At 39.5% G+C, this 24,096-nt stretch overlaps 1 protein-coding gene across 1 annotated transcript in view; it reads left to right on the top strand.

The window, feature by feature from the left end:
- SIK2 (salt inducible kinase 2) overlaps window positions 1-24,096 on the top strand; it is a 136,031-nt gene that overhangs the window by 96,125 nt on the left and 15,810 nt on the right. Inside the window, exons 5-8 of the mRNA XM_036257615.1 lie at window positions 9,799-9,923; window positions 10,369-10,492; window positions 11,862-12,082; window positions 13,643-13,795. Coding sequence (XP_036113508.1) covers window positions 9,799-9,923; window positions 10,369-10,492; window positions 11,862-12,082; window positions 13,643-13,795 — 623 coding nt within the window. The remainder of the gene's footprint in view (window positions 1-9,798; window positions 9,924-10,368; window positions 10,493-11,861; window positions 12,083-13,642; window positions 13,796-24,096) is intronic.

Raw genomic sequence — 24,096 nt, 5'->3', positions numbered from 1 at the left:
GGAATATAATGAACATAACAGTCTGAGGAATGGGGTAGTCCTAGAGACATGGAAGTGGGATACAGACTGACAATCCCTAGAAGTGGGGGTGGTGGGGGAGAGATAAACCACAGAATTTATATGCATGTATGCATGAACAGTGGACATGGACAACAAACTGGGGACAGGACAGGGAGGGAGCAGGAGGGGGGAATCAGTGGGGGAAAAAGGAGAAACATCTGTAACAAAAATTAATTAATAAAAAAAAAGTAAATAAAACAAAACAAAAAAAAATAAAATTGTTTCTTCCATTGTAAGGATCCCATCATCAGTTTCAAAAAAAAAATGCAAAAGGTTCAAGACAGAGAATCTTAAAAGCAAGAGAAAAGCAGTTAGTTACCTACAAGGGAGTTCCCATAAGACTGTCAGCTGATTTCTCAAAAGAAACTTTGCAGGCCAGAAGGGAGTGGCAAGAAATACTCAGAGTAATGAAAAGCAAGAACCTACAACCAAGATTACTCTTTCCTGCAAAGCTGTCATTTAGAATCGATGGCCTCAATGGCCATATAAAGAGTTTCCCAGACAAGAAAAAGTTAAAGAAGTTCATCACCACCAAACCGTTATTATATGAAATGATGAAAGGTCATTTGAAGAAAAAGATAAAATATATGAACAAACCAAATGGCAATTACTACATTATCTATCGACAGTGGAATCTACAAACGAAATGAACAGGCAGAGCAGAAACATTCTCATAGATACAGAGGACATTTTGTTGGTTGCCAGTTGGGAGGGGGGTTGGGGGAATGGGTGGAAAAGGTGAGGGGATTAAGAAGTACAAATTCATTGCTAGACTGACAAACCTCAAAGGGAAAGAGGTTGGGGGGTGGGAAGAAATAAACCAAAGAACTTATATGCATAACCAATGGACACAGACAATAGTGTGGGAAAAGACGGGAGGGGGGTGGGAGTGGGGAGGAAGGGGTCAATGGGAGAAAAATGAGGAACATCTGTAATACATTCAACAATAAAAATTTTAAAAAATAAGTTAAATAAGTCACTCCCAACGAAGGGGATGTAAAACACTGTAGAAATGTGACATATTTGGTCATTATTTCTAAGCAATGAAAATTAAAATAAAGTTATCCCAATCTTTACATATATATATATATATATATATATATATATATATATAAAACAAAACAATAATAGCAGTTCTCCTGTTTTCAAATATATTCATGGTCCATTACTGGTTAGTTAGATAAGAGGTAATAAGAGGATTCAGTTTTTGAGGCCAAATTGATTTCCATGAGAGTCAGTCAACAATAATTTATCTTTTCTTTGGTTAAATATTCTACCCAAACTCTCTTTTATAAACATTTTAGGCCACACAGAAATCAGGTAAGAGAATATGGCAATATAAGAAAATCTCAAAATTATTGTTAGAGTTAAAACTTAAGAGTACATGCCTTAGCGTCAAAGAGTTGGGAGCATGGATTATCTTCACATAAAAAGGACAAGATAGGTCTGTTTCACACATCATGCATTCTTTTTTTTTTTATCCTCATTCGAGGACATTTTTCTATTTTTTGTACAGACAGAGTGGGAGGGAGAGAGAGGAAGAGAGAGAGAGGGAAACATCGATGTGAAAGGGACACATCGAATGGCTGCCACCTGCACGACCAATCAGGGCCGGGGACAAACTGCAACCGAGGTACATGCCCTTAGCGGAAACCGAACCCGCGTCTCTCCGGACCGCAGGCGGACGGACGCTCTAACCGCTGAGCCAAACCGGCCAGGGCCATCATGCATTCTTAAAATGAATGTTGGTGTGTATTTCTAACATTTACTTTGTATACATCGTAATTATTGCCATTTGCATGTTAGGGTGGTGTTAACATAGTGTCCAGTATTGTAAAGAAGGGAAAACCCTCACTTGTCAAGGTACTGGCAGAGGGATAAATTAGAAAATCTCTTTCTCTCTGATGTAAAGGACTTTTTCTGGGGTTATGACAACCTGGCCTCCGATGTCAAGTTGGATTAAACTTCTCTGACTCGTATGCTTAGAACACCTGTGATCTAGTGAAAAAAGGACACCTGGCTCAGGGTTCAAAGGACCTGTGTCTGAATACTGGCTAAGCCACTTAGAGCTGTAGAAACTTGGGCATGTCAGTTGACTAACCACTTTGAGCTTCACTTTCCCCTTTGTAAGTAAGGTAAGGGCAGTTATACCTTACAGGGCAATTGTCACGATTAAGTGAGATTATAAATGCAGAAATACCAAGTGTGTAATGCTTAGCCCAAAGTAGGCATGACATAAATGTTTTTGGATTTTATTAGACCATGTTGAAGGACTAGTTGTTATTTTGTGTCTAAAACTTATTATGATTTCATATTGAACTTCCTTAGAAATGAGAAAAGCTAAGAGATTTTTTGAGATTTTTCTTTTTCCTGCTTTGTCCAATAAATGTTGAAAATCGTGGTTGATCTGAAAAAAATCAAGGTATATTATGAGGGAAAGTACAAATAATTACTCTTACCCAAATAACAAATTACTGCCGAGGAACAAAACTTCTTCGGGTCACTGAAGCTGACCTGCCATTGGGCCCCTAAGCTCTCCATGACCTGTAGGTTCTTGATTTTGTGCAGGGAAGAGGTCAAGGTCAGAGTCCAGTGAGAGGGAAAGCAATTTCTATTTAGGTGGAGAGAGAGTCCAGGACTTGGGTTCTTGGAGACAAGGTCTGGGGGCTGCTCCCCTGGTCGCAAGTCTCCCAGGTCCTGCGGTGAAAGAAGCCAAAGTGCACGAGTGGGTGTGGGTGAACTCTCCAGTGCAGTGTGGCTGTGGTCAGTCAGTTCTTGGGATTTTGTGTTTCCAAGCGTGGGCTGTTCCTGAACTTCGTAGGGCCAAATTCTGTCTCTGCCTTCTGCTTGGGAGGGAGTATTGTTCCTAATATGGTTGGTTCTTGAAATGTCCTTGTGTTTGTCACCCTCAGGATCCCCTTCTTCTTATGGTGTCAGTTCTCATTATGATGGTATAATGAGCTTCCGGGTTGGTTTCCCATGAATCACACACACACACACACACACACACACACCCGTTGACCTGTTAGCCAGTTCTTGTTGTTGACTTCTGCCGCCACCACCACCACCACCGGAGTTTCCTGCCATAAACTTCCCTTTGATCTTCCTGGAGGTGGGGCTATGGTGAGAGGGCCTACCAGCTTGTCAGCCTACGATGTCCCTTCCAATTTCCTCGTTCACCTGTCCAGTTTTCCTTAGCTTCTCTCTATCCTGCCTCATTTATACCATCAACATTTTTTCAGAGTTGCTTGATTGTGTATAGATAAAAATAGTACCAAAATAATTCTAGTCTAAATCCTGGATTGGTGTGAGAAGCATCAGTATGAACTGAAGGATTTAAAAAAACACATATACACCTGGCCGGTTTGGCTCACCAGTTAGTGTCAGCCCGCGGACCAAAGAGTCCTGGGTTTGGTACCTGCTAAGGGCGTATACCTCGGTTGCAGTTTGTCCCTGGCCCCGGTTGGGGTTGTGTGGGTGGCAGTCCGTCGATGTGTTTCTCTCTCATTGATGTTTCTCTCCCCACCCCCCACTTCATCTGAAGATAAATGCAAAAAATGTCCTTGGGTGAGGATTAAAAAAAAATAAAAATAAAAAAACACATATACATTTAGATAGGTACAGAAAATAAGTACATGAATGTATGTGTACCTGAGTTAGCATTCATACATACCTTTCCTAACTGTCTGCTGATAGGGCTTAGAAGCCGTGACATCCAGTTGTAATGGGCGCATCTAGGTCCTAGTCTTGGTTTCTAAATACAATTCCTCTGTTAAAGGAACCAGGGCCCCTTTGGAAAAGTAATTGATTTCAAGGCTGGGGCAGGGAAAGTATAAGATGAGCCTGGAACACCTCCTGGTGCCAAAAAATATGGAAATACTTAAAATAAAATGAAATGTTTAAAATACGGAATATGTTGAAAGTATACAGGAGCCAACCTGAATTGGCTCCTAATGGCCAAAGCTGGAGCTTTCTGAGCATCAAAATAAGTAACAGTACAACAAGAGTATGTAATTTGAGACAGCTTGGAGGGACCTGAAGAGTTTTATCCTAAGCAAAATAAGCCAGTCAAAGAAAGACAAGTACCACATAATGTCACTTATATGTGGGATCTAATGAACAAAATAAACTGACGATCAAAATAGCCAGAGACATGGAAGCAGGAGCAGACTGATGAATCTCGGAGGGAGGGGGGAGGGGTGGGAAGAGATAAACCAAAGACCTTATGCATATATGCACAACCAGTGGACACAGACAATAGTGCCATGAAGGCGGGTGGGGGGGGCAAAAAGGGGGGGAAAGGGAGACATCTGTAATACTTTCAACAATAAGAGACATCTGTAATACTTTCAACAATAAAAATAAATTTAAATAATAAAAAATAAATATTAATGACAGTACTATAAGTAAGTAAATGATTTAATAAATAGAAGGGGAAGAAAGGACAACTCTTTCTTAAAGAATTATAATTAACAAGTATAGAAGGAATTAGGGAAATGAACTGATCATTAGAACACCACGGCAACCCCTGCAGCAATCAGGACCCACCAGTGAGGAGGGAGCATTCAAAAAGTTAAGAAGTAACTTAATATAGTCTTAATATATTTTTCTAAAATATTTGTTAAAGAAACAGTTACTTTACAGTGAGGCAACCCAACAGACATTACCTTAATTAGAAGATCAAGGTTAACTCCACCTATCATTAAACATAACCCCATGCACTGGGAAGAACACTTCACCTCTGTGCTGTTCTTCCCCAAAAGTCAATCTTAATCTAATCATGAGAAAATATCAGCCAAGCCCAAACTGAGAGACAGTCTACAAAACACCTGACCTGTACTCATCGTGGTCATGAAGGAGAAGGAAAGACCGAGTAGAAGACATGACAACTAAATGCATTGTGGAATCCTGAACTAAAAAGGGGCATTAGTAAGAGAAAGTAGTGAAATCCATAGTTTTGTTAATAGTATTGAATCAATGTTACTTTCTTAGATTTGATCATTGTACCTCTATAGTTACATAAAATGTTAACATTAGAGGAACCTGGGCAAAGGGCATAGAGAATTATCCTTTATTGTTACAGCTCTTCTGTAAATCTTAAATTATTTCAAAATTAAAAGTTAAATAATATCAAAGTGAATTCAACATTACATGGCATAATTTTATGACAGAGAAACAGAAAACAGAATGCCTGAGGGACATAGCAGCATTCATGCTAGGTATTAACTTACAGGTGAGGACATTACAGAAGGAAAACTAAAAGGATGTCTCCTTTACAGCAGGGTCTGAGTCTGTCATAAAGATGAATGAATGCCCAAGTGTTAGTTTTCATAGTGCTTTCCAAAAATCAGATGAAACCATAGCATCTCTTACTATCCTCTGTTGTAGCTCAGCTCTCTTCTGTGTTTGCACAATGGTGGATCCATGTGTGCACTCAAATGGTGAATGAAAGAATGCAGTGAATTTGGGTGGTAGGATGACACATTCACACATTCCACTTGAATAAATGGTGATAAGAAGCAAATTCTGCATAGCTGTGCCATTTTCGTGTTTCATCCCTCTTGCTTTTCCTTCATTTTACTGTGTGCTTCTAGGCAGGAAGCTGCAGACTGAATGAAGCAAGTCATCCAGATTCCTGTGAAGAAATAAAAAGTCTTTTATTTTTAAGTGACTTTCCATTGCCACTTCTTAAACCTGACCATTATTAACTTGTTCAGAAATATCTACATATCACTGTGCATGGGAAGGACATAAAGGTGGTGGTTAGCAGTGAGGACTTGATTTCTATTCCAGTGTACAACTTAGTATAACTTCTAGCAAGGTCCTTAACATTCTTCCCTCACTTACCAAATAGGGTTATTAAAAAAAGAAATCATCTTCAGAGAGCTTAGATAAGTTTCTGACGCATAGTAAGCCCTTCTGAAAGAGATGATGACCACATATTCATTCAGCAAACCTTTATTGAACAGCTGCTGTCTACAGAGAGCAGGCTAAATGCTGGGAGTTCAGACATACCATTTTCCCCTCTCTACTCTTGAGTTTAGTCTGATGGAGAAGGAAGATATGTAAAACAAGAAGAGGAAGAATGACTATTCTTCTATTCTATTGAGTAGCTCAAGCATTATATATTATCTTTATAAGTAGTGACATAATATATAATAAGTTGCTCACAGTGACTTTATGAAGTGGAGGTATTTGTCCCCATTTTGCAAATGAGGAAACCAAGGCTTTGAGAAGTTAAGTAATTTACCCAAGATGACACAGCAAAGTGGAAAACCCAAGATTTGATTCCAAATCTGCCTGACTCCACGGTCTTCCTTTTCTGGTAACAGATGATTGGTTACAAATACATTGTGTATAAGTGCTTTGGCAAGGTTATAGAAGACATCTGCATATATGCCGTTAATAATAGCCTTCATCAACCTGATTGTCTTTTGATGTTTTATTGTTTCTACAGGCTCACGTTCCTATTTTCTTTAGTTACTCACAGGAAATAGAAGTAAACGTCTGCTTAGTGCCACTCCTTATAAGTTAACAGGACACGTTCTGTGTCCTAGTCCTAGCCATGTAAAGCCAAGGTTGAGATTGGGTTGCCATAGGCACGTGATGCTCCCCTCGCCCTTGCTCTCTTCTTGCCTATGAAATGTACCATTGAGCCCTGGCTGCTTTGGCTCAGCAGTAGAGCGCGTCAGCCCGTGGACCAATGAATCTCGGTTTCAATTCCGGTCAAGGGCACGTACCTCAGTTGCGGTTCGTCCCAGCCCTGGTCGGGGTTGTGCAGGAGACAGCCAGTGGATGTGTCCCTCTCACGTCAGTGTTTCTCTCTCTCTCCCTTCCACTCTATCTGAAGGAAAAATATCCTCAGGTGAGGATTAAAAAAAAAAAAAGTGGGCCAGTGAGCAAGCGTGGGCAGTGGAGAGACCAGGCTTCTTCCTGGCCGCCTCTGTCCCAGTCAGTCCTTTGCATTCACCCCGGAGTTCAGGGACGTCCAGAACGGGGGAGTTCTATAATGGCTCTTTGAGATGTTCAAGCTTTGCAGTGCTATTCAGAGCATATCCTCAGCTTACATGTACTGAAACTCATCCTGTGATTATGGTTTAAAGTATAGCAATTATTGGACCTATTTCAGGATCTTCAAACACACATCCGGAGCTTCTGTGAGTGAAATTAACATTTTCCTCTTTAAATGTTAGTTGAATATGTAGTTCTTGACTCATTGGAGAATATAAGTTTTCTAGAAAATTAGAAATGTATCAATATGACATGATATATGATAGGTGGTTAGTCACAGAGGTGGGATTGAGAAGGTAAGACCTCTCTAACAGTCATTTTGGAAAACAAAGTATAGGACTGAACCATAGTCACACTGTGAAGACAGAAGTTCTCGCTGCCTCATACTCCCGGGTTCCAAGGACAGACCCCTGTGTTGTTCCACCAGGTATAGACTGCGCCTGAGGCTCTTTCCCCACCTGCACCCTCTGTTCTCTTGTGAACCCTTAAGCTGCACTACACTTTGTCAACCTCTCCTGTGTATTTTCTCTGAAAGATGCTTTACAGAGAAGGGGGCTGACATCTCGCATATGCTGCAGTCATTTTACACTCAATCTCTTCTACTCCTCACAGCATCCTTCTGGGTAGGTGGGCTAACCCCACATTCATAGATACAGAAACTATGGTTCAGGGAAGTTCATTTTATCACCTAGAGGGCTTGAAGCTAGAAGGTGACAGTGGGAGGTCAGCTCTAGTTCTCCCTAACCTCCTAGCTTGTACTCTGCCATGACCCATCGTGATGGAGATTATGACTGTGGTTACTGTTACTGCTGCTTGCCACCAGCTTTTACATCAACTCGCAAAGAGAATGCTTTGGTATTAGGTGCGGACTGCACTCAGGTGTGAATGGAGTGTGAGTTTACGTTATCACTGGACTCCCACAACAGCTTGCTGTCTGCGTGTATTTATTATTTCAGCTTTACAGATGGGGAAATTAAGGTCACCAAGACTGGTCCAAAGTCTCCCAGCCAGTCAGTCTGGCACTGGAGACTTGGTCCAGTCCCCTGGGGTATGCACCCCTTAAAGCTCGCTGCCCGGTCAGTGCTGCGCACTAGCTGGTGCAGAGCCGGTTCCTGTCACTAAGGCAGTGTTTTCCAGTCAGGAGTGTGCTGTAACAAAACAGTGTGGCTGTAACTGACAAAATAATAGGAATGTGTTTCCTTGGTAAGAACACGAGACAATGTGAAGGCTTAGCAAACGGCACAAGCTTGCAATAATACCAAAGCTCACTGACTTCTGCTGTAATTTTCATGCATATTGAAGGCATCTGAGTATCAGATTCCAGAGTACATGCTGTATATCAAAGCTGTAAATTCAGTATGACCAGTACGGGAAGGCCATTAACTATTTTGAAGTATAATGCCACTGCATTCCATAAATGAGTAAGTACTGGTGATAGGTGGCCTGCCTGGACCATATAGCCACCGCATGTTAATAAGCAATTCAGATAGGTATCTGCCTAAATCAGAGTGTATTGGTCAACACTAAGCTGTTACTTAGGAAACACTGTACTCAGCTGCCTTAAAAGTTTATAATTTGTCCCTGGCCAGTTTGGTTCAGCAGCTAGAGTGTCATCCCACAGACCGAAAGATCATGGGTTTGATTCTCAATCAAGGGCATGTTGCCCTGGCCAGTTTGGCTCAGCGGTTAGAGCGTCGGCCTGCGGTCCAGAGAGACCCGGGTTCGGTTCCCGCTAAGGGCACGTACTTCGGTTGCAGTTTGTCCCTGGCCCTGGTTGGTCGTGCGGGTGGCAGCCACTCGATGTGTCCCTTCACATCGATGTTTCTCTCTCTCTCTCCCTCCCGCTCTATCTGTACAAAAAATGGAAAAATATCCTCGGGTGAGGATAAAAAAAAAAAAAAAATCAAGGGCATGTTACCTAGGTTGCAGGTTCGAACCCCAGCCCCAGTCAGGGTCATACAGGAGGCAACCATTCAATGTGTCTTTCTCATGTTGATATTTCTCTCTCTCTCTCTCTCTCTCCCTCCCACTCTATCTGAACAAAATATCAAAAAATATCCTCAGGTGAGGATTAAAAAAAAAAAGAATAACCAAGTCATTTTGTTGTATTTAGGTAAATATCTTCCAGTTTCCTCATTTGATTCTTTTCTTATAGACCAGACAAATAAGTCTTAATCATCAGGTAATTAAAATTCTAAGAATATCAAATTCAAGTTGGTTGTCCACACCAATGTATTTTGGGGGGGGGCCTTAAAAATACATTATTTAAAGTACTTTTCCAATCTCTTACTCATTCTCTTTCAGAAGAAAACTTTATTCATTTATACATTCATTCAAGAAATATTTTTTTGGAGAGGGAGCGAGAGAAACATCAATATGAGAGCCCAACATCAGTCGGCTGCCCCCCCCCCCCCCCATGCCTACTGGGGATTGAGCCTGCAACCTGGGCATGTGACCTTGACCAGGAATTGAACTGGAGACTTTCTGGTGCACAGTATGACACCCAGCCAACTGAACCACACCGGCCAAGTAACAGTTTTTGAATGCTTAATATTTGTTAGTCATTATGCTGAGTGCTAGGAAAGCATCACAAGATAGAAACCATCCCAATCCCCTCCGTAAATAGTAGTGATACTGCTCATATGGCACATTATAAAATTTGTTACAGAGAAATTCAGTATCGTTTGAGACCACAGATGAAAGTAACATTTATTTCCATTCCAATAGATTTCGGTTTTGGAAATTTCTTTAAAAGCGGTGAACTGCTGGCAACTTGGTGTGGCAGCCCCCCTTATGCAGCCCCAGAAGTCTTTGAAGGGCAGCAGTATGAAGGACCACAGCTGGATATTTGGGTATTTCTTTGCTTTGCTGTGTTAAATGCATCTATAATAATAATAATACTTGGTGCTCTGGCCCATCTTTGAAGCTCTTGGTGTCTAACACTTAGACAGTAGTTCCTGCTCTCCCTGTCCACTGCACTAGAGTGAGTTGAACATCTTGACTTGGATTCTAGGAGAGAATTTCTAAGGACAGATGTTATCATTCTAACATCATCAGCAATTTAAAGTTAAGTAGTAATCAAAATTATTAAATTTATATGTTTTGGTATTTTTTATAGGATACTTTATTACAATAATCAGGGTTTCAGGTTGTTTATTTTTTCAAATTCAAGAAAATAGTACATTCAAACAGGAATTTTTAGTCCATAGAATTTTAAGAGCCCTGGGGATATTTGGGAAAACAAAGAGTGTTTGAAGTTCTTGGTAGAAAAATGACCTCGTTGTTTTCTTCCCCTAGAGCATGGGCGTTGTTCTCTACGTTCTTGTCTGTGGAGCTCTGCCTTTTGATGGACCGACGCTTCCTATTTTGAGGCAAAGGGTTTTGGAAGGAAGATTCCGGATTCCATATTTTATGTCAGAAGGTAAACAACCTGTTCACCTTTCTAACTGGGCATTACAGAATCTGTGCTCCAGATGAAATGCCTACGCAAACCTTCCCTTTTTCTGAGAGTTTGGGTGCTGTAGGATAAAGTGAATGAGTTACTTTCAACACCATAGAAATAAGCAGCCCCCTTCCTGTAGGTGAGAAAAGTTCCATCCTTCCTAACTGAAAACAGCCAGTTCCCCAGATCAAGAACAGCAAGTCTTCCCATTTACCCTCGGTCTACAAATGCCCCTGATTTATTTTAAACTTAGAAAAGCTCTTTGTAGATACAGTTTTTACAGCCATTTTACTCTAAGTTTGAAATGGATTTTCCCATATTTTTTAGCAGGAAGTTATAAAATTAAAATTTTTAAATTAAATTTCAAAACCAGCTGACAAAACTATGGAATTAAGATGAAATGCCATAATCCCTACGAGTCTTAATTGAGTTGTCACATAGGCAGCAGTTAAATTCCTTAGATTAGTTTGTAGTTACCAGCCTTAACTCTTCCGTTCCCTGTAACAGTAGAAATAACGCTCCAGTAGTGAAGAGTGTAGACTTTGGAGTCAGACTGCCTGGTTTCAATCCTGGGTTCACCACTCACTGGTGGTCTGACCTCGGCAAGTTATATCTCCTCTCATGTGCTTCAGTGTCCTCATTCTGTAAAATGGAAATAACATAGTTCCTGGTAGAGCTATTGTGAGGACTGCTTAAATTCATCTGTATAAAGCACACAGCGTGGCGCCTGGCACATAGCACATGATCTAAGTTTAGCTGATGTGGAATGGTAAAGAGCATGATGTCAGCTCAGAACGTAAGCTAGTGTCCAGACTTGCAGCGGTGCAGTTTTCTTAGTGTAATCAGAAGTAAGTAATGTTTCCTGAGCAGTTTTCTCAGCTGCTCTGTCAAGGAGACAGCAGCAGTCCACTGGCAAGCTCTTGCCTCACCTGTAGAGCGATAGTATATCAGCCTTGGATGAGACTGAGGATTCACTTATTATTTGCTTATTCTAGGAAGAAGGCTTGTTTTTTCCTTTAGTGGAAATCTGAGTCTGTGTCTAGAAATTTTCAGTTGACAAATTCAGTAGAAAAGTTAATTTACCACAGAATTGGGTAGACCTGCAGCCTCCTGTCTTTCTTAAGTATTCATTCACAGTGATGGTTAATGTTGTGAGTCAACATTCACCATGTGAACTTGACAAATATAAATAACCTTCAGGTGTTCATTAATTCATCTGACCTGCTTTCCAGTGAGCTCTGTGAAGGATACGAAGATTACTGCCATTGTACAAAGTCACATGAATTAAGCAAGCACCCCGAAGTGCAAGGTGATTTATGTGACTTTTGTAACATTGTGTTTTCCATAGATTGTGAACACCTTATTCGAAGGATGTTGGTCCTAGATCCGTCCAAGCGGCTAACCATAGCTCAAATCAAGGAACATAAATGGATGCTCATAGAAGTTCCTGTACAGAGACCTATTCTCTACCCACAAGGGCAAGAAAATGAGCCATCCATTGGGGAATTTAATGAACAGGTTCTGCGACTGATGCACAGCCTTGGAATAGATCAACAGAAAACCATCGAGGTAAAGTGATCAGGCTGGAGATATTTTAGGATTCTGTTATACTCAGTAACTTGAAATTTCAAACTTATACCTGTCATCCTGGTCTTCTAGCATGGCCATCCCCAGCATCTAGGCATACTGTTCAGTTTTCCCCAAATATTGCATCAGACTCTTTTTTTTTTTTTTTTTTTTTGCTTTTACTCAGTGTATAGATTCCTGCCTTTGACCCTGCCCCATCTGCCAAAAAATTCAAGAGGAAGGGTTTATATAGGACTGAGAAAAACAAAGATGGCAACTTAAATACAAAGTAGCAAGTTTCTTATTAGATGAATCATAAAGTTCCATATAGGTAATAAACCAGTTTATACAGAACCTAAGTGTACAACTTTGGAACAAGGCTGAGGGCTGAGCAGAAAACAAGAATGGTAGGGAAAGGTTTAGGAAAGCCTACTGGATTTAGCTTGTGAAATGGAGAAACCGAGAAGACAAGAACAGGTAGATTCCTAGTATGAAGTAGTATGGGCCATAGAAGTCAGAAGGTCTTGAACCTGGGAAATTTCTCGTCACTTTTCTTTCTTTAGTAGTTAGCATATTCATGAGACATACATATTTTTAATACTTATGCAGCTGTAAAAAATATATATATATATTACTTTGAAGGGGGGACCATAACAAAAAAGAAGATAAAATGCTCCCTTGTAACTAATGAGTGCTTCAAACTGCCGCCTTTTCCTTCGCTGTAGCCATGGTGAAACCAGACTGGCTTTCCTGCTTTGCTCATCGCGCACTCAGCAGTGTTCTGCACTTGCCCGTAAAGTAGGTGCGGACGGCAGCTGTGAGCACAGTTCTGCTAGCCTGGGAATTTTGCTGAGAGTGTCTGCCTCTGAGGTGCATTGCACAGCGCCCATGCTGACTGTCAGGTGGAATTAGAAGCCAGAGGAGCAGTTTTTTCTTTAGTGCCCTGGGAAATCTGGCAGACGAGGGATGTGAAAAATTGGGAAGCAACTTTATTTTCAAGGTTTTAAGAGGGCGGGACTGCAAAAACAAGAGGAAAAAATTACCTAAGAATGGAGACACAGTGTCTCTCAATCTACATCCAAATGTCATTCTCCAGTCCAAAATAATCACCAGAAAGTTCCCCAAAGACTTGAATCAGTCACTTCAGAGTTTGCCATGGTTTGGACTTGTGTTGAAGCTATGGAAGTAGAGCCCCTGGGTTCTGGCTGCTAACCGACCTTACACCATAGTTACAGCTCTGAGATGGGCCCATGTGTCAGCCCTGGGGAGTGTCTGCATGGGACAGTGCTGGCATTTTCTCCGAATGCAGGAAAATAAACGGATCTTGTTCATGTCAAAGAGCCTGTCAAGTCATTTAAAGGTATCACCCTTTATATAATTAATACGAGAAACTTGAAGTGATCTGTCTGTCATTCTAAACTCTGGAACAGCTTTTATTTTGAGGCCTACTTTGTTACTCTGGTTTTAAGAACACATGATTTCTTCCATCTTTTTTTAGAAAGGTATAGATCATTGGATTGGTTTTTATGGTTCTTGGCCTTCACCACTTGTTTTCTCTTTCAGTCTTTGCAGAACAAGAGCTACAATCACTTCGCTGCCATTTATTACTTGTTGGTGGAGCGCCTGAAATCACATAGGAGCAGTTTTCCTGTGGAGCAGAGGCTCGACGCCCGCCAGCGTCGGCCCAGCACCATCGCTGAACAAACAGTTGCCAAGGTAACACCCCATTAGCCAATAGTCTTATCTGTGCATGTGACAGTTCACATGGTTGACATATTTTTCATCTTGTATTACAGAGGGTTAGGATTTCATCCTCTGTGCTCTGCTTTTCCCTAAAGTTTCTGCCTGTCGTTCACTGGATTCTCAAATGTTTTAGCAAGTTCCTATTTTTTTTTCAGTTGACATACAATATTATATTAATTTCAAGTGTATAACCCTTGACACGACATTTATATAACTTATGAAGTGATCACCCCAATAAATCTAGTACCCATCTGACACCGTACATAGTTATTACAATATTATTGACTGTATTCCTTATGTGGTACTTTACCTCCCCATGACTAATCTGTAACTTCCAATTTGTATTTCTTACTCCCTTCACCTTTTCACCCTTCCTCTCAAACCCCCTTCCATCTGGCAACCATCAAAATGTCCTCTGTATCTATGAGTCTTTTTCTGGTCTGCTTGTTTATTTTGTTTTTTAGGTTCCACATATAAGTGAAACCATGTGGCATTTGTCTTTCTCTTTCTGCCTTATTTCACTCAATACAATACTCTCTAGGTTCATCCATGTTGCAGATGGCAAGATTTCATTCTTTTTGTTGTTGTTTTAATTTTTCAATTGCAGTTTACATTCATTATTATTTTGTATTAGTTTCAGGTGTACAACATAGTGGATAGACCGACAGATACTTTACAATATTTCCAGTACCCACCTGGCACCACACTTAGTTATAACAATATTATTGACTATATTCCCTATGCTGTACTTTATATCCAATGACTATGTTATAGGTACCATTTGCATTTCTTTTTTTTAAAGATTTTTTTTATTGATTTTTAGAGAGAGAGCGAGAGAGAAACATCAGTGTGAGAGTGAAACATCGATTGGCTGCCTCCTGCACACACCTACCAGGGATAGAGCCCAAAACCCCAGCATGTGCCCTGACCGGGAATCAAAATGGCAACCTTTCAGTGCACAGGAGGATGCCCCACCAACTGAGCCACACCAGCCAGGGTGCCAATTTGTACTTCTTAATCCCTCATCCCCCCACCCCTCTGTGAACTATTAGTCTGTTGTCTGTTTCAATTTTGTTTATTTTGTTCTTTACATCCCACATATAAGTGAAATCATATGGTTTTTGTCTTTCTCTGACTGACTTATTTCATTTAGTACAATACCCTTTAGGTCCATCCATGCTGTCGCAAATGGTAGTAAGATTTTATTCCTTTTTTATGGCCAAGTAATATTCCATTATATGTGTGTACCACCACTTTTTTATCCACTCATCTATTTATGGGCACTTGGGTTGCTTCCATGGTTTGGCTATTATAAACAACACTGCAGTGAACATAGGGGTGCATATATTCTTTCAAATTAGTGTTTTGGGTTTCTTCAGATATATACCCAGAAGTGGAATCGCTGGGTCATAAGGCAGTTCTATTTTTAATTTTTTGAGGAACTTCATACTGTTTTCCGTAGAGGCTGCACCAGTCTGCATTCCCACCAACAATGCACAATAGTTTCCTTTTTACTGCATCCTCACCAACACTTGTCATTTATTTATTGATGATAGCCATTCTGACAGGTATGAGGTGATACCGCATTGTGGTTTAATTTGCATTTCTCTGACTTTAGTGATGTTGAGCATCTCTTCATATGTCTGTTGGTCATCTTTGTGTCCTCGTTGGAGAAGTGTCTGTTCAGGACCTCTGCTCATGTTTAATTGGATTCTTTGGGGTTGTTTTTTTTTTATATTGGGTTGTATGAGTTCTTTATAAATTTTGGATATTAACTCCTTATCAGATGTATCATTGGCAAACATGTTCTCCCATTTGGTGGGTTGTCCTATTATTTTGTTGATGGTTTCCTTTGCTGTGTAAAAACTGTTTAGTTTGATGTACTCCCGTTTGTTTATTATTTTGTGTTTTTCCTTTGCCCAAGGAGATATATCAAGAAAAAATATATTGCTAAGAAAGATGTTAGAGGTTTTACTGTCTTGGCTTTCTTTTGGGAAGTTTATGGTTTTGAGTCTTACATTTAAGACTTTAATTCATTTTTACTTTATTCTTGTACATGGTGTAAGAAGGTAGTCTAGTTTCATTGTTTGCAGATATTTGTCCAATTTTCCCAACACCATTTATTGAAAAGACTATCTTTACCCCCTTGTATGTTCTTGCTTCCTTTCTCATATGTTAATTGACCATACAGGCGTGAGTTTATTTCTGGGCGCTCTCTTCTGTTCCAGTGATCTGTATGTCTGTTTTGATTGCTATCACCTTTTAGTATAGTTTGATATTAAGTAGCGTGATAACTTCAACTTTGTTCTTCTTTCTCAAGATTGCTGTGGCTATTTGAGGTCTTTTGTGATTTCATATACATTTCTGGATTATTTGTTCTAGTTCTGTGAAAAATGCCATTGAGCCCTGGCCAGTTTGGCTCAGCAGTTGGAGCGTCGGCCTGCGGTCCAGGGAGACCCGGGTTCGGTTCCCGCTAAGGGCATGTATCTTGGTTGCAGTTTGTCGCCGGCCCTGGTTGGGTCGTGTGGGACGCAGCCACTCGATGTGTACCTTTCACATTGATCTTTCTCTCTCTCTTTCTCTCTCTCCTTCCTGCTCTATCTGAATAAAAAATGGAAAAATGTCCTCGGGTGAGGATAAAAAAAAAAATGCCATTGATATTTTGGATAGGGATTGCGATGAATCTATAGATTGTTTGGGGTAATGTGGACATTTATTCTTCCTATCCATGAGCACAGTATATGCTTCCATTTATTTGTATCTTCAACTTCTTACTTCAGTATCTTTTCATTTTTTTCAATCCTCACCGGAGGATATTTTTGTATTTTTCATCAGATAGAGTAGGACAGAGGAACGGAAAGAGAGAAATATCGACTGGTTGCCTCCTGCATGACGCAGCCAGGGCTGGGGACAGACTGCAACCAAGGTATGTGCCTTTGACCAGAATCAAACCCAAGACTCATTGGTCCACGGGCTGACACTCTAACCACTGAGCAAAACCGACTAGGGCATGTCTTTTAATTTTCCAAGTACAGGTCTTTTACATCCTTGGTTAAATTTATTCCTAGGTGTATATTGTTTTCTTTCTTCCTTTTTTTTTGGATGCAGTTATAAGTGGGATTGTTTTGTTAGTTTCCCTTTCTGATAGTTCATTATTGGTATATAAAAATGCAACTGATTTCTGAATGTTTATTTTTTATCTTGCCACTTTACTGAATTCATGTATCAATTCCAGTAGTTTTTAGGTGGAATCCTTAGGGTTCTTTATATAGTGTCATGTCATCTGCAAATAATGAGTTTTACTTCTTACTTGGCAATTTGAATGCCTTTTATTTATTATTTTTGTGTGATTTCTGTGGGTAGGACTTTTAGTACTGTGTTGAATAGGAGTGGTGAAGTGGACATCCCTGTCTTGTTCCTGATCATAAGGGAAGCACTTTTAGTTTTTCCTCATTGACTATGTTGTTAGCTGTAGGCTTGTCATATATGGTCTTTATTCTGTTGAGGTATATTCCCTCTATTCCCACTTCGCTGAGAGTTTTTATCATAAATGGAAAATGGATTTTGTCGGATGCTTTTTCTGCATCTATTGATATGATTATGTGATTTTTATCCCTCATTTTGTTAATGTGGTGTGTCACGTTAATTGATTTGTAGATGTTGTACCAACCTTGCATCCCAGAAGTACATCATGGTGTATGATCTTTTAAATGTACTACTGAATTCAGTTTGGTAACATTCTGTTGAGGATATTTGCATCTATGTTCATCAGCAGTATTGGCCTCTAATTTTCTTTCTTTGTAGTGTCTTTATCTGGTTTTGGAATTAGGATAATTTCAGCCTTATAAAATGAACTTGAGAGTCTTTCCTCCTCTTGAATTTTTTGGAATAGTTTAAGAGTAGGTGTTAGTTCTTTTTTCAGTGTTTAGTAAAATTCATCCGTGAAGCCATCCAGTCCAGGACTTTTGTTTGTTGGGACTTTTTCATTACTGCTTTGAAATTGTTGGTTGTAAATGATTGATTTACATTTTCTGTTTCTTCTTACTTCATTTTTAGAAGATTATATGTTTCTAGGAACTTATCCATTTCTTACATATTATTCATTTTGTTGGCAATGAGTTAATAATATTTTCTTATAATCTGCTGTATTTCTGTAGTATCAGTTATTCTCTTAATTTATTTGGATCCTCTCTTTTTTTCTTTTTTTTTTCTTTTTTTAATCCTTACCCGAGGACATTTTTCCATTTTTTGCACAGACAGAGTGGGAGGGAGAGAGAGGAAGAGAGAGGGAAACATCGAGTGGCTGCCACCCACACGACCAACCAGGGCTGGGGACAAACTGCAACCAAGGTACATGCCCCTAGCGGGAACCGAACCCAGGTCTTTCCGGACCGCAGGCCGACGCTCTAACCGCTGAGCCAAACCGGCCAGGGCCTCTCTTTTTTTCTTGATAAGTATGGTTAAAGGTTTGTTAGCTCTTGATTTCATTGATCTTTTGTTATTGTTTTTTAGACTCTTTTGTTTATTTCTGCTCTGATCTTTGTTTTTTGTTCTTTATTTAGTTTCTTCAGGTGTCAGTTTAGAATGTTTATTTGAGATTTTTCTTGTTTCTTGAGATAGGCCTGTACTGCTATGAATTTTCCTGTTAGGATTACTTTTGCTGTGTCCCACAGATTTTGGGTTGCTGTGTTTTTATTTTTATTTGTTTTGAGGTCTTTCTTATTTCTTCCTTGATTTCATTGTTAACAGATTCATTGTTTAGGAGCATGTTATTTAGCCTCCATGTTCTTTGTGTGTTTTTTAGTTTTCTTCTTGTGACTGATTTCAAGTTTCAGAGCATTATGATCAGAGAAGATGCTTGATAGGATTTTAGTCTACTTAAATTTATTTAGGCTTGTTTTGTATCCTAATAAGTGATCTCTCCTGGAAAATGTTCCATGTACACTTGAAAAGAACGTATATATTCTGCTGTTTGGGGGTGAAATGCTCTGAGAATATCAATTAAATCCATCTGATCTAGTGTGTCACTTACGGCTGCTTTTTCTTGTTGATTCTTCATCTGTAAGTTCTATCCATTAATCTCATTGGGTTGTTAAAATCCCCTGCTATGACTGTATTGGTTTCTGTCTCTCCCTTTATGTCCATCAAGATTTGCTTTATATATTTAGGTACTCCTATATTGGCTGCATCAATGTTTACAAGTGTTGTTATATCCTCTTGTTGGATTGATCCCTTTATCATTATGTAATGTCCTTCTTTGTCTCTTATTATAGCCTTTATTTTTAAGTCTAATTTGTCTTATATAAGTATTGTTAACTCAGCTTTTGTTTGTTTGTTTTCATTTGCATGAAATAACTCTTTTTATTTGATGTGGGTCAAATGTAGACCGCATATATATGGCTCTTTTTTCTTATCCATTCAGCTTCCCTATGTTTTTTGATTAGAGCATTTAAGCCATTTACATTTAAAGTGACTATTGATGGGTATGTGTTTATTATCCATTTTACTCTCTATAATTATGTCCCTTTTTTCTTTCTTATTCCCTTTAACATTTATTTTAATACTGATTTGGTGGTAATGAACTCCTTTAGCTTTTTCTTGTCTGGGAAGCTCCTTATTTCTCCTTCAGTTTTAAATGATAGCCTTGCTGGGTAGAGCAGTTATGGTTATAGGTCCTTGCTTTTTATCATTTTGAATATTTCATGCCAAACCTTCTGGCCTGAAATGTTTCTGTTGAGAAATCAGCTAATATTTTTATGGGAGCTCCCTTGTAGGTAACTGACTTTCTCTTGTGGCTTTTAAGATTCTCTCTTTGTCATTAACGTTTGACATTTTAATTATGATGTGTCTTGGTGTGAGTCTGTTGAGGTTTATCTTCTTTGGGACTCTCTGTGTTTCCTGGACTTCTGTGTCTTTTTCTTTCACCAAGTTTGGGAAATTTTCAGTCATTATTTCTTCATATAGGTTCTCCATCTCTTGCTGTCTCTCTTCTTCTGGCACCCCTATGATGCACATGTTGCCATGCTTCACTTTGTTCAGATGTCCCTTAAACTATCCTCATTTTAAAAATTTTTTCTTTTTGCTGCTCTGATTGGGTGTTTTCTGCTACCTTATTGTTCAAATCATTAATTTGATCTTCTGCTTCATCTAACCTCTGTTGATTTTTTTTTTTAGTGTATCCTTCATTTCAGATATTGTATCGTTCATTTCTGACTAGATCCTTTTTATGTTTTCTATGTCCTTTTTTATATTTAATATCTCTTTAAGTTTTCACTGAGTTCATCCATTTTTCCTAAGTTCCTTGAGCATCTTTATAACCATTGTTTTGAATTCTGTATCTGATAGATTGCTTGCCTTCATTTCATTTGGTACTTTTTCTGGGGATTTCTCATTTCATGTGGGGCATGTTTCTGTGTCTCCCCACTCTGGCTGCATCTCTGTATTTGTTTCTGTGTATTAAGTAGATCTGCTATGTCCCAGTCTTAGTAGGGTTGACCTTATGTTATGGGTGTTCTGTGTGGCTCAGTGGTATAGCCTCCCTGTAGTTAAAGTTATTATGTGTGAGCAGAAGAAATAGCATGAGAAGAAGTACTCAGGAGAGCTTGTTCAAATTAATCTGCTTAAATTAATGTATATAAGTATGAAAAAGTTGGAGTGGTAACTTGAAGCCATACCATGAAGGGCTCTGAATGCCAAAGTGAAGAGTTTACTTATAGTTCAGGAAATAATGATGATTATAATAGTATCTTACATTGGCTTCTATAGAACATACAGAAAAAAAAATAAACAAGGAAATTAAAATCTTAATTTTAAGAGGCAAATGGTAGCCTTTGTTATACATACTTTAATATATAAAATAATGTGAATTTCATACTAATGTGGGTAAAAGAATATGTTTGATAAAGTTCCAGATATTTGGGCTAGAGTATCTCTGAGCATTTGGAATCCTTCAAAGTTGACTGGTAATTGCTTTAAAGATGGAGAAGAGGGGTAATATGGGAAACCCTAAGTTGGGGTGGTCATGGTGAGATATGGTGGTGCCTTCTCTCTGGAAAATGCTGCTGGACAGAGAGGAAGCAGGAGAGCCCACTGGGCAGGCCTCTCCTCCCAGGGCTGTTCCCACCCCGCGCACAGGTGAGGGAAGGGCGTCACCGACGGGATTGCTTCCGAGCACACGTGTGTACACGGTGTCTTTTCACACCTGAACTTGAAGTAAATACCCGAGGAGATCTCAAATTATATTGAATTTTGCTTGGTGTTCAGATGTAGAACATAGCTTCTTATGTTTGGTAATTTTTTTTTATTACCAAGCACCACATAAGTTCTTTTTGTTTTGTACATTGACCCAAGTAGTCATAGAAAACTACTTACTACTGTGACTTAAAATGTATGTCATTCAAGCAGAAGTTATTAGTACTTCTCCATGAACTCGTTTTGAGTGCAGAGCCTTCTGGGTGCAGCAGGCAGTGGGCTGAAGAAGATGCTCCTTTCCCGCCAAGATTTCACATTGTAATGTGTAGTGTTGACCTTGTTAAAAACAGACTTTTCTGGTTTTATGAATATAAATATGCTTCAAGTTTTCCTAGAACCTTCTCTCTTTAATTCGTTGGTGTTTTATATATATATATATATATATATATATTTTTTTTTTTATCCTCACCCGAGGACATTTTTTTCCATTTTTTGCACAGATAGAGTGGGAGGGAGAGAGAGGAAGAGAGCGAGAGAGAGAAACATCGACGTGAAAGGGACACATCGAGTGGCTGCCACCCGCACGACCAACCAGGGCCGGGGACAAACTGCAACCGAGGTACGTGCCCTTAGCGGGAACCGAACCCGGTTCTCTCTGACCGCAGGCCGACACTCTAAGTGCTGAGCCAACCCGGCCAGGGCGGTGTTATTATATTTTTGTAGAAGTAGCAAATCACTTCATTGAAATAGTAATGAGAAGTTGGAACAATGACATGATCCCGTGCAAAGGTCACACGAGCTGTCGAATTATGCAGACCTTGGGGTCCATAATGAGCTGAGTCCAGTCAGCATCTGAGAGCTCCAGTGTCCTTAAATATAAAATAGAAATAGCAATACCTATGTCACAAGTTTGTATAGAGATAAAATTATAAACTATGCCAGCAGCACAGTTCAGCAAATAGAGCAGCACTGTGCGCCACCACTTGGTCAGAGGTTCCCTTATGGCGGTCACGGTCTAGTGGTCCTACTTAGAAAGCAGTGAGATTTTATCTCAGATTTAGAGCACCTACATTTGCTGTATAATATACAGGAAATGTTACATCTAATTGACTGCAGAAGACTATTTAGAACACAGTGTCGTGTCTTTTTCTAACTACTAGTTCTTAACAGTTCCTCCACTCCAAGTTTTCATCAACTGTAAGCAGACAAGAATGAAACACTCATCCCTATTCTTCCTTAATTACTGATTTAATTACTACTTTCCACAACTGTAAGAAAAAGCATTGTATTAGTGGACTAGGGCTACATAACCAAGTACCACAGACAGGGTGGATTCAGCAACAGGTTTATTTCCTCAGAGTCCTAGAGGCTACAGGTCTAAGATCGAGATCCCATCAGGTTGGTTTCTGGTGAGGATTTTCTTCCTGGTTTGTAGACAGATGCCTTCTTGCTGGCTTTACATGGCCTTTCTTCTGCATGTGTGGAGAGAGGGGGAGAGCTCTCTGGTCCCAAAGGACCCCACCCTTGTGGACTAATAGTCTTCATTCTCGGTGAGTTGTTCTCAGAGTCCAGGTTGGATGTGAGAGGTGTCAGGGACTGTGTGTTACACTTAGTCTGGCACAGCATGACCCTGCCCTGGGAAGGAACAGCACATCACAGTGACCGTGTGGGCGCCTCACCTCCGGTGTGGTATAAGGAGAACTGCTTTCACATGGGCAATCCAGCAGTTTTGAGAAACAGCAATCACAGTTCAGCTTTATCCTTTGGTTGAAAAATTGATGATGAGGGTGAGAAGAATATACCAAAAATACTTTGTTAGGAAATTTAAATTTTACATTGTGATATGGTGGCTAAAGAAAAATTAACTAATGCTTGAAAGAGAAAAAAAAGCTGTTTAGTATCAAAAGTGTCCCAGGATATAAGAATGATGATACAAGAAAAGCTATTTTTTTTAAATCATGCTCAAAATAGTATGCAATGTATTTTTTTCTTTCTTCACCATCTATATAATAATCCCACACTTTGTTATTGCTATTTTATTCATCTCATGCAGTATATCTAATGATGTTGGAATATACCAAATATAAAGTATATGCTAAATCTATTTGAAGTATAGTCAAATATAAAGTGTATTTCTAACATATCTCCCCATCGTTGAAAACTGTCAACCTGAAATTTTAACTGGGAGCCATTAGATAGTGTCTGAAAACAACACTGTGTATTCACTTTGCAGTCTGATTTCTAGATTAAATTCTTGTGATCATATTAAGATTTTACATGTTAACTTTTACATTAACTTCACTGTAAATAGGTATTATGCCCTTTTGTACAGGTGAAGAAAATAAGATTAAAAGGGGATAAGTAACCTAATGAGATTCACACATTAGGAAGTGATGGAGCCAGGAATTAATCCCAGGTCATCATACTATTTGTCCCTTTTTGTTTGTTTGTTTGAATTTAAAATTCACCATCCTATACCCATTGAAGTGATTATGGCAGAAAGAAATATAGGCCCTTCCTCTGTCTTTTAGGAGCTAGTGTGATGATTGTTCCCTCAGATGTTTACAATGTCTGTTATGTTCACAGGCATCTAGTAAATTATTCTGCTAGGTTTGGAGAGAGGGGAAGAAAGGATTGTCCAGCAGTTTCATCTTTAAAATCAATCCTTGCCCGCTGTCAGAAAGGAAGATTTTTTTTTTTTAATGATTTTTTTAAAAGAAGAGTTTGAAATGCTTGTTCAGTTAGAGTTCTTAACAAAGGAGAAAGGAAGAACGGAGCTTTCTCTAGCAGGTTGACTTCAGGGATTTAAGTTGCTTGGCAGTAAGCATCTCTCTTCCGTTGGGCCAGCAAGCTGTGCTCAGAATGTTTGTCTCCTTGAAAGAAAGACATTCTTATCACCTCCAAGTAACTGGTGCTGCTTTTTCCTTCCTCTTCACACATACCCTTGCCAAGAAATGTACACCATCTTACCACACTCAGGCACACGAAAGGCAGATGGGTAGATAGCACTTACTACAGTGTACTTTGTATCATAGTTAGTTGTGGGTGTGTTATCTATCCCTGGTTCAATTTTGAGCTTCTAG

The sequence above is a fragment of the Molossus molossus genome, unplaced genomic scaffold, assembly GCF_014108415.1.
Source record: "Molossus molossus isolate mMolMol1 unplaced genomic scaffold, mMolMol1.p scaffold_m16_p_13, whole genome shotgun sequence".
Taxonomy (NCBI): Eukaryota; Metazoa; Chordata; class Mammalia; order Chiroptera; family Molossidae; genus Molossus; species Molossus molossus.
The sequence above is the reverse complement of the archived record's forward strand: the minus strand, read 5'-3'. Positions and strand labels throughout refer to the sequence as shown.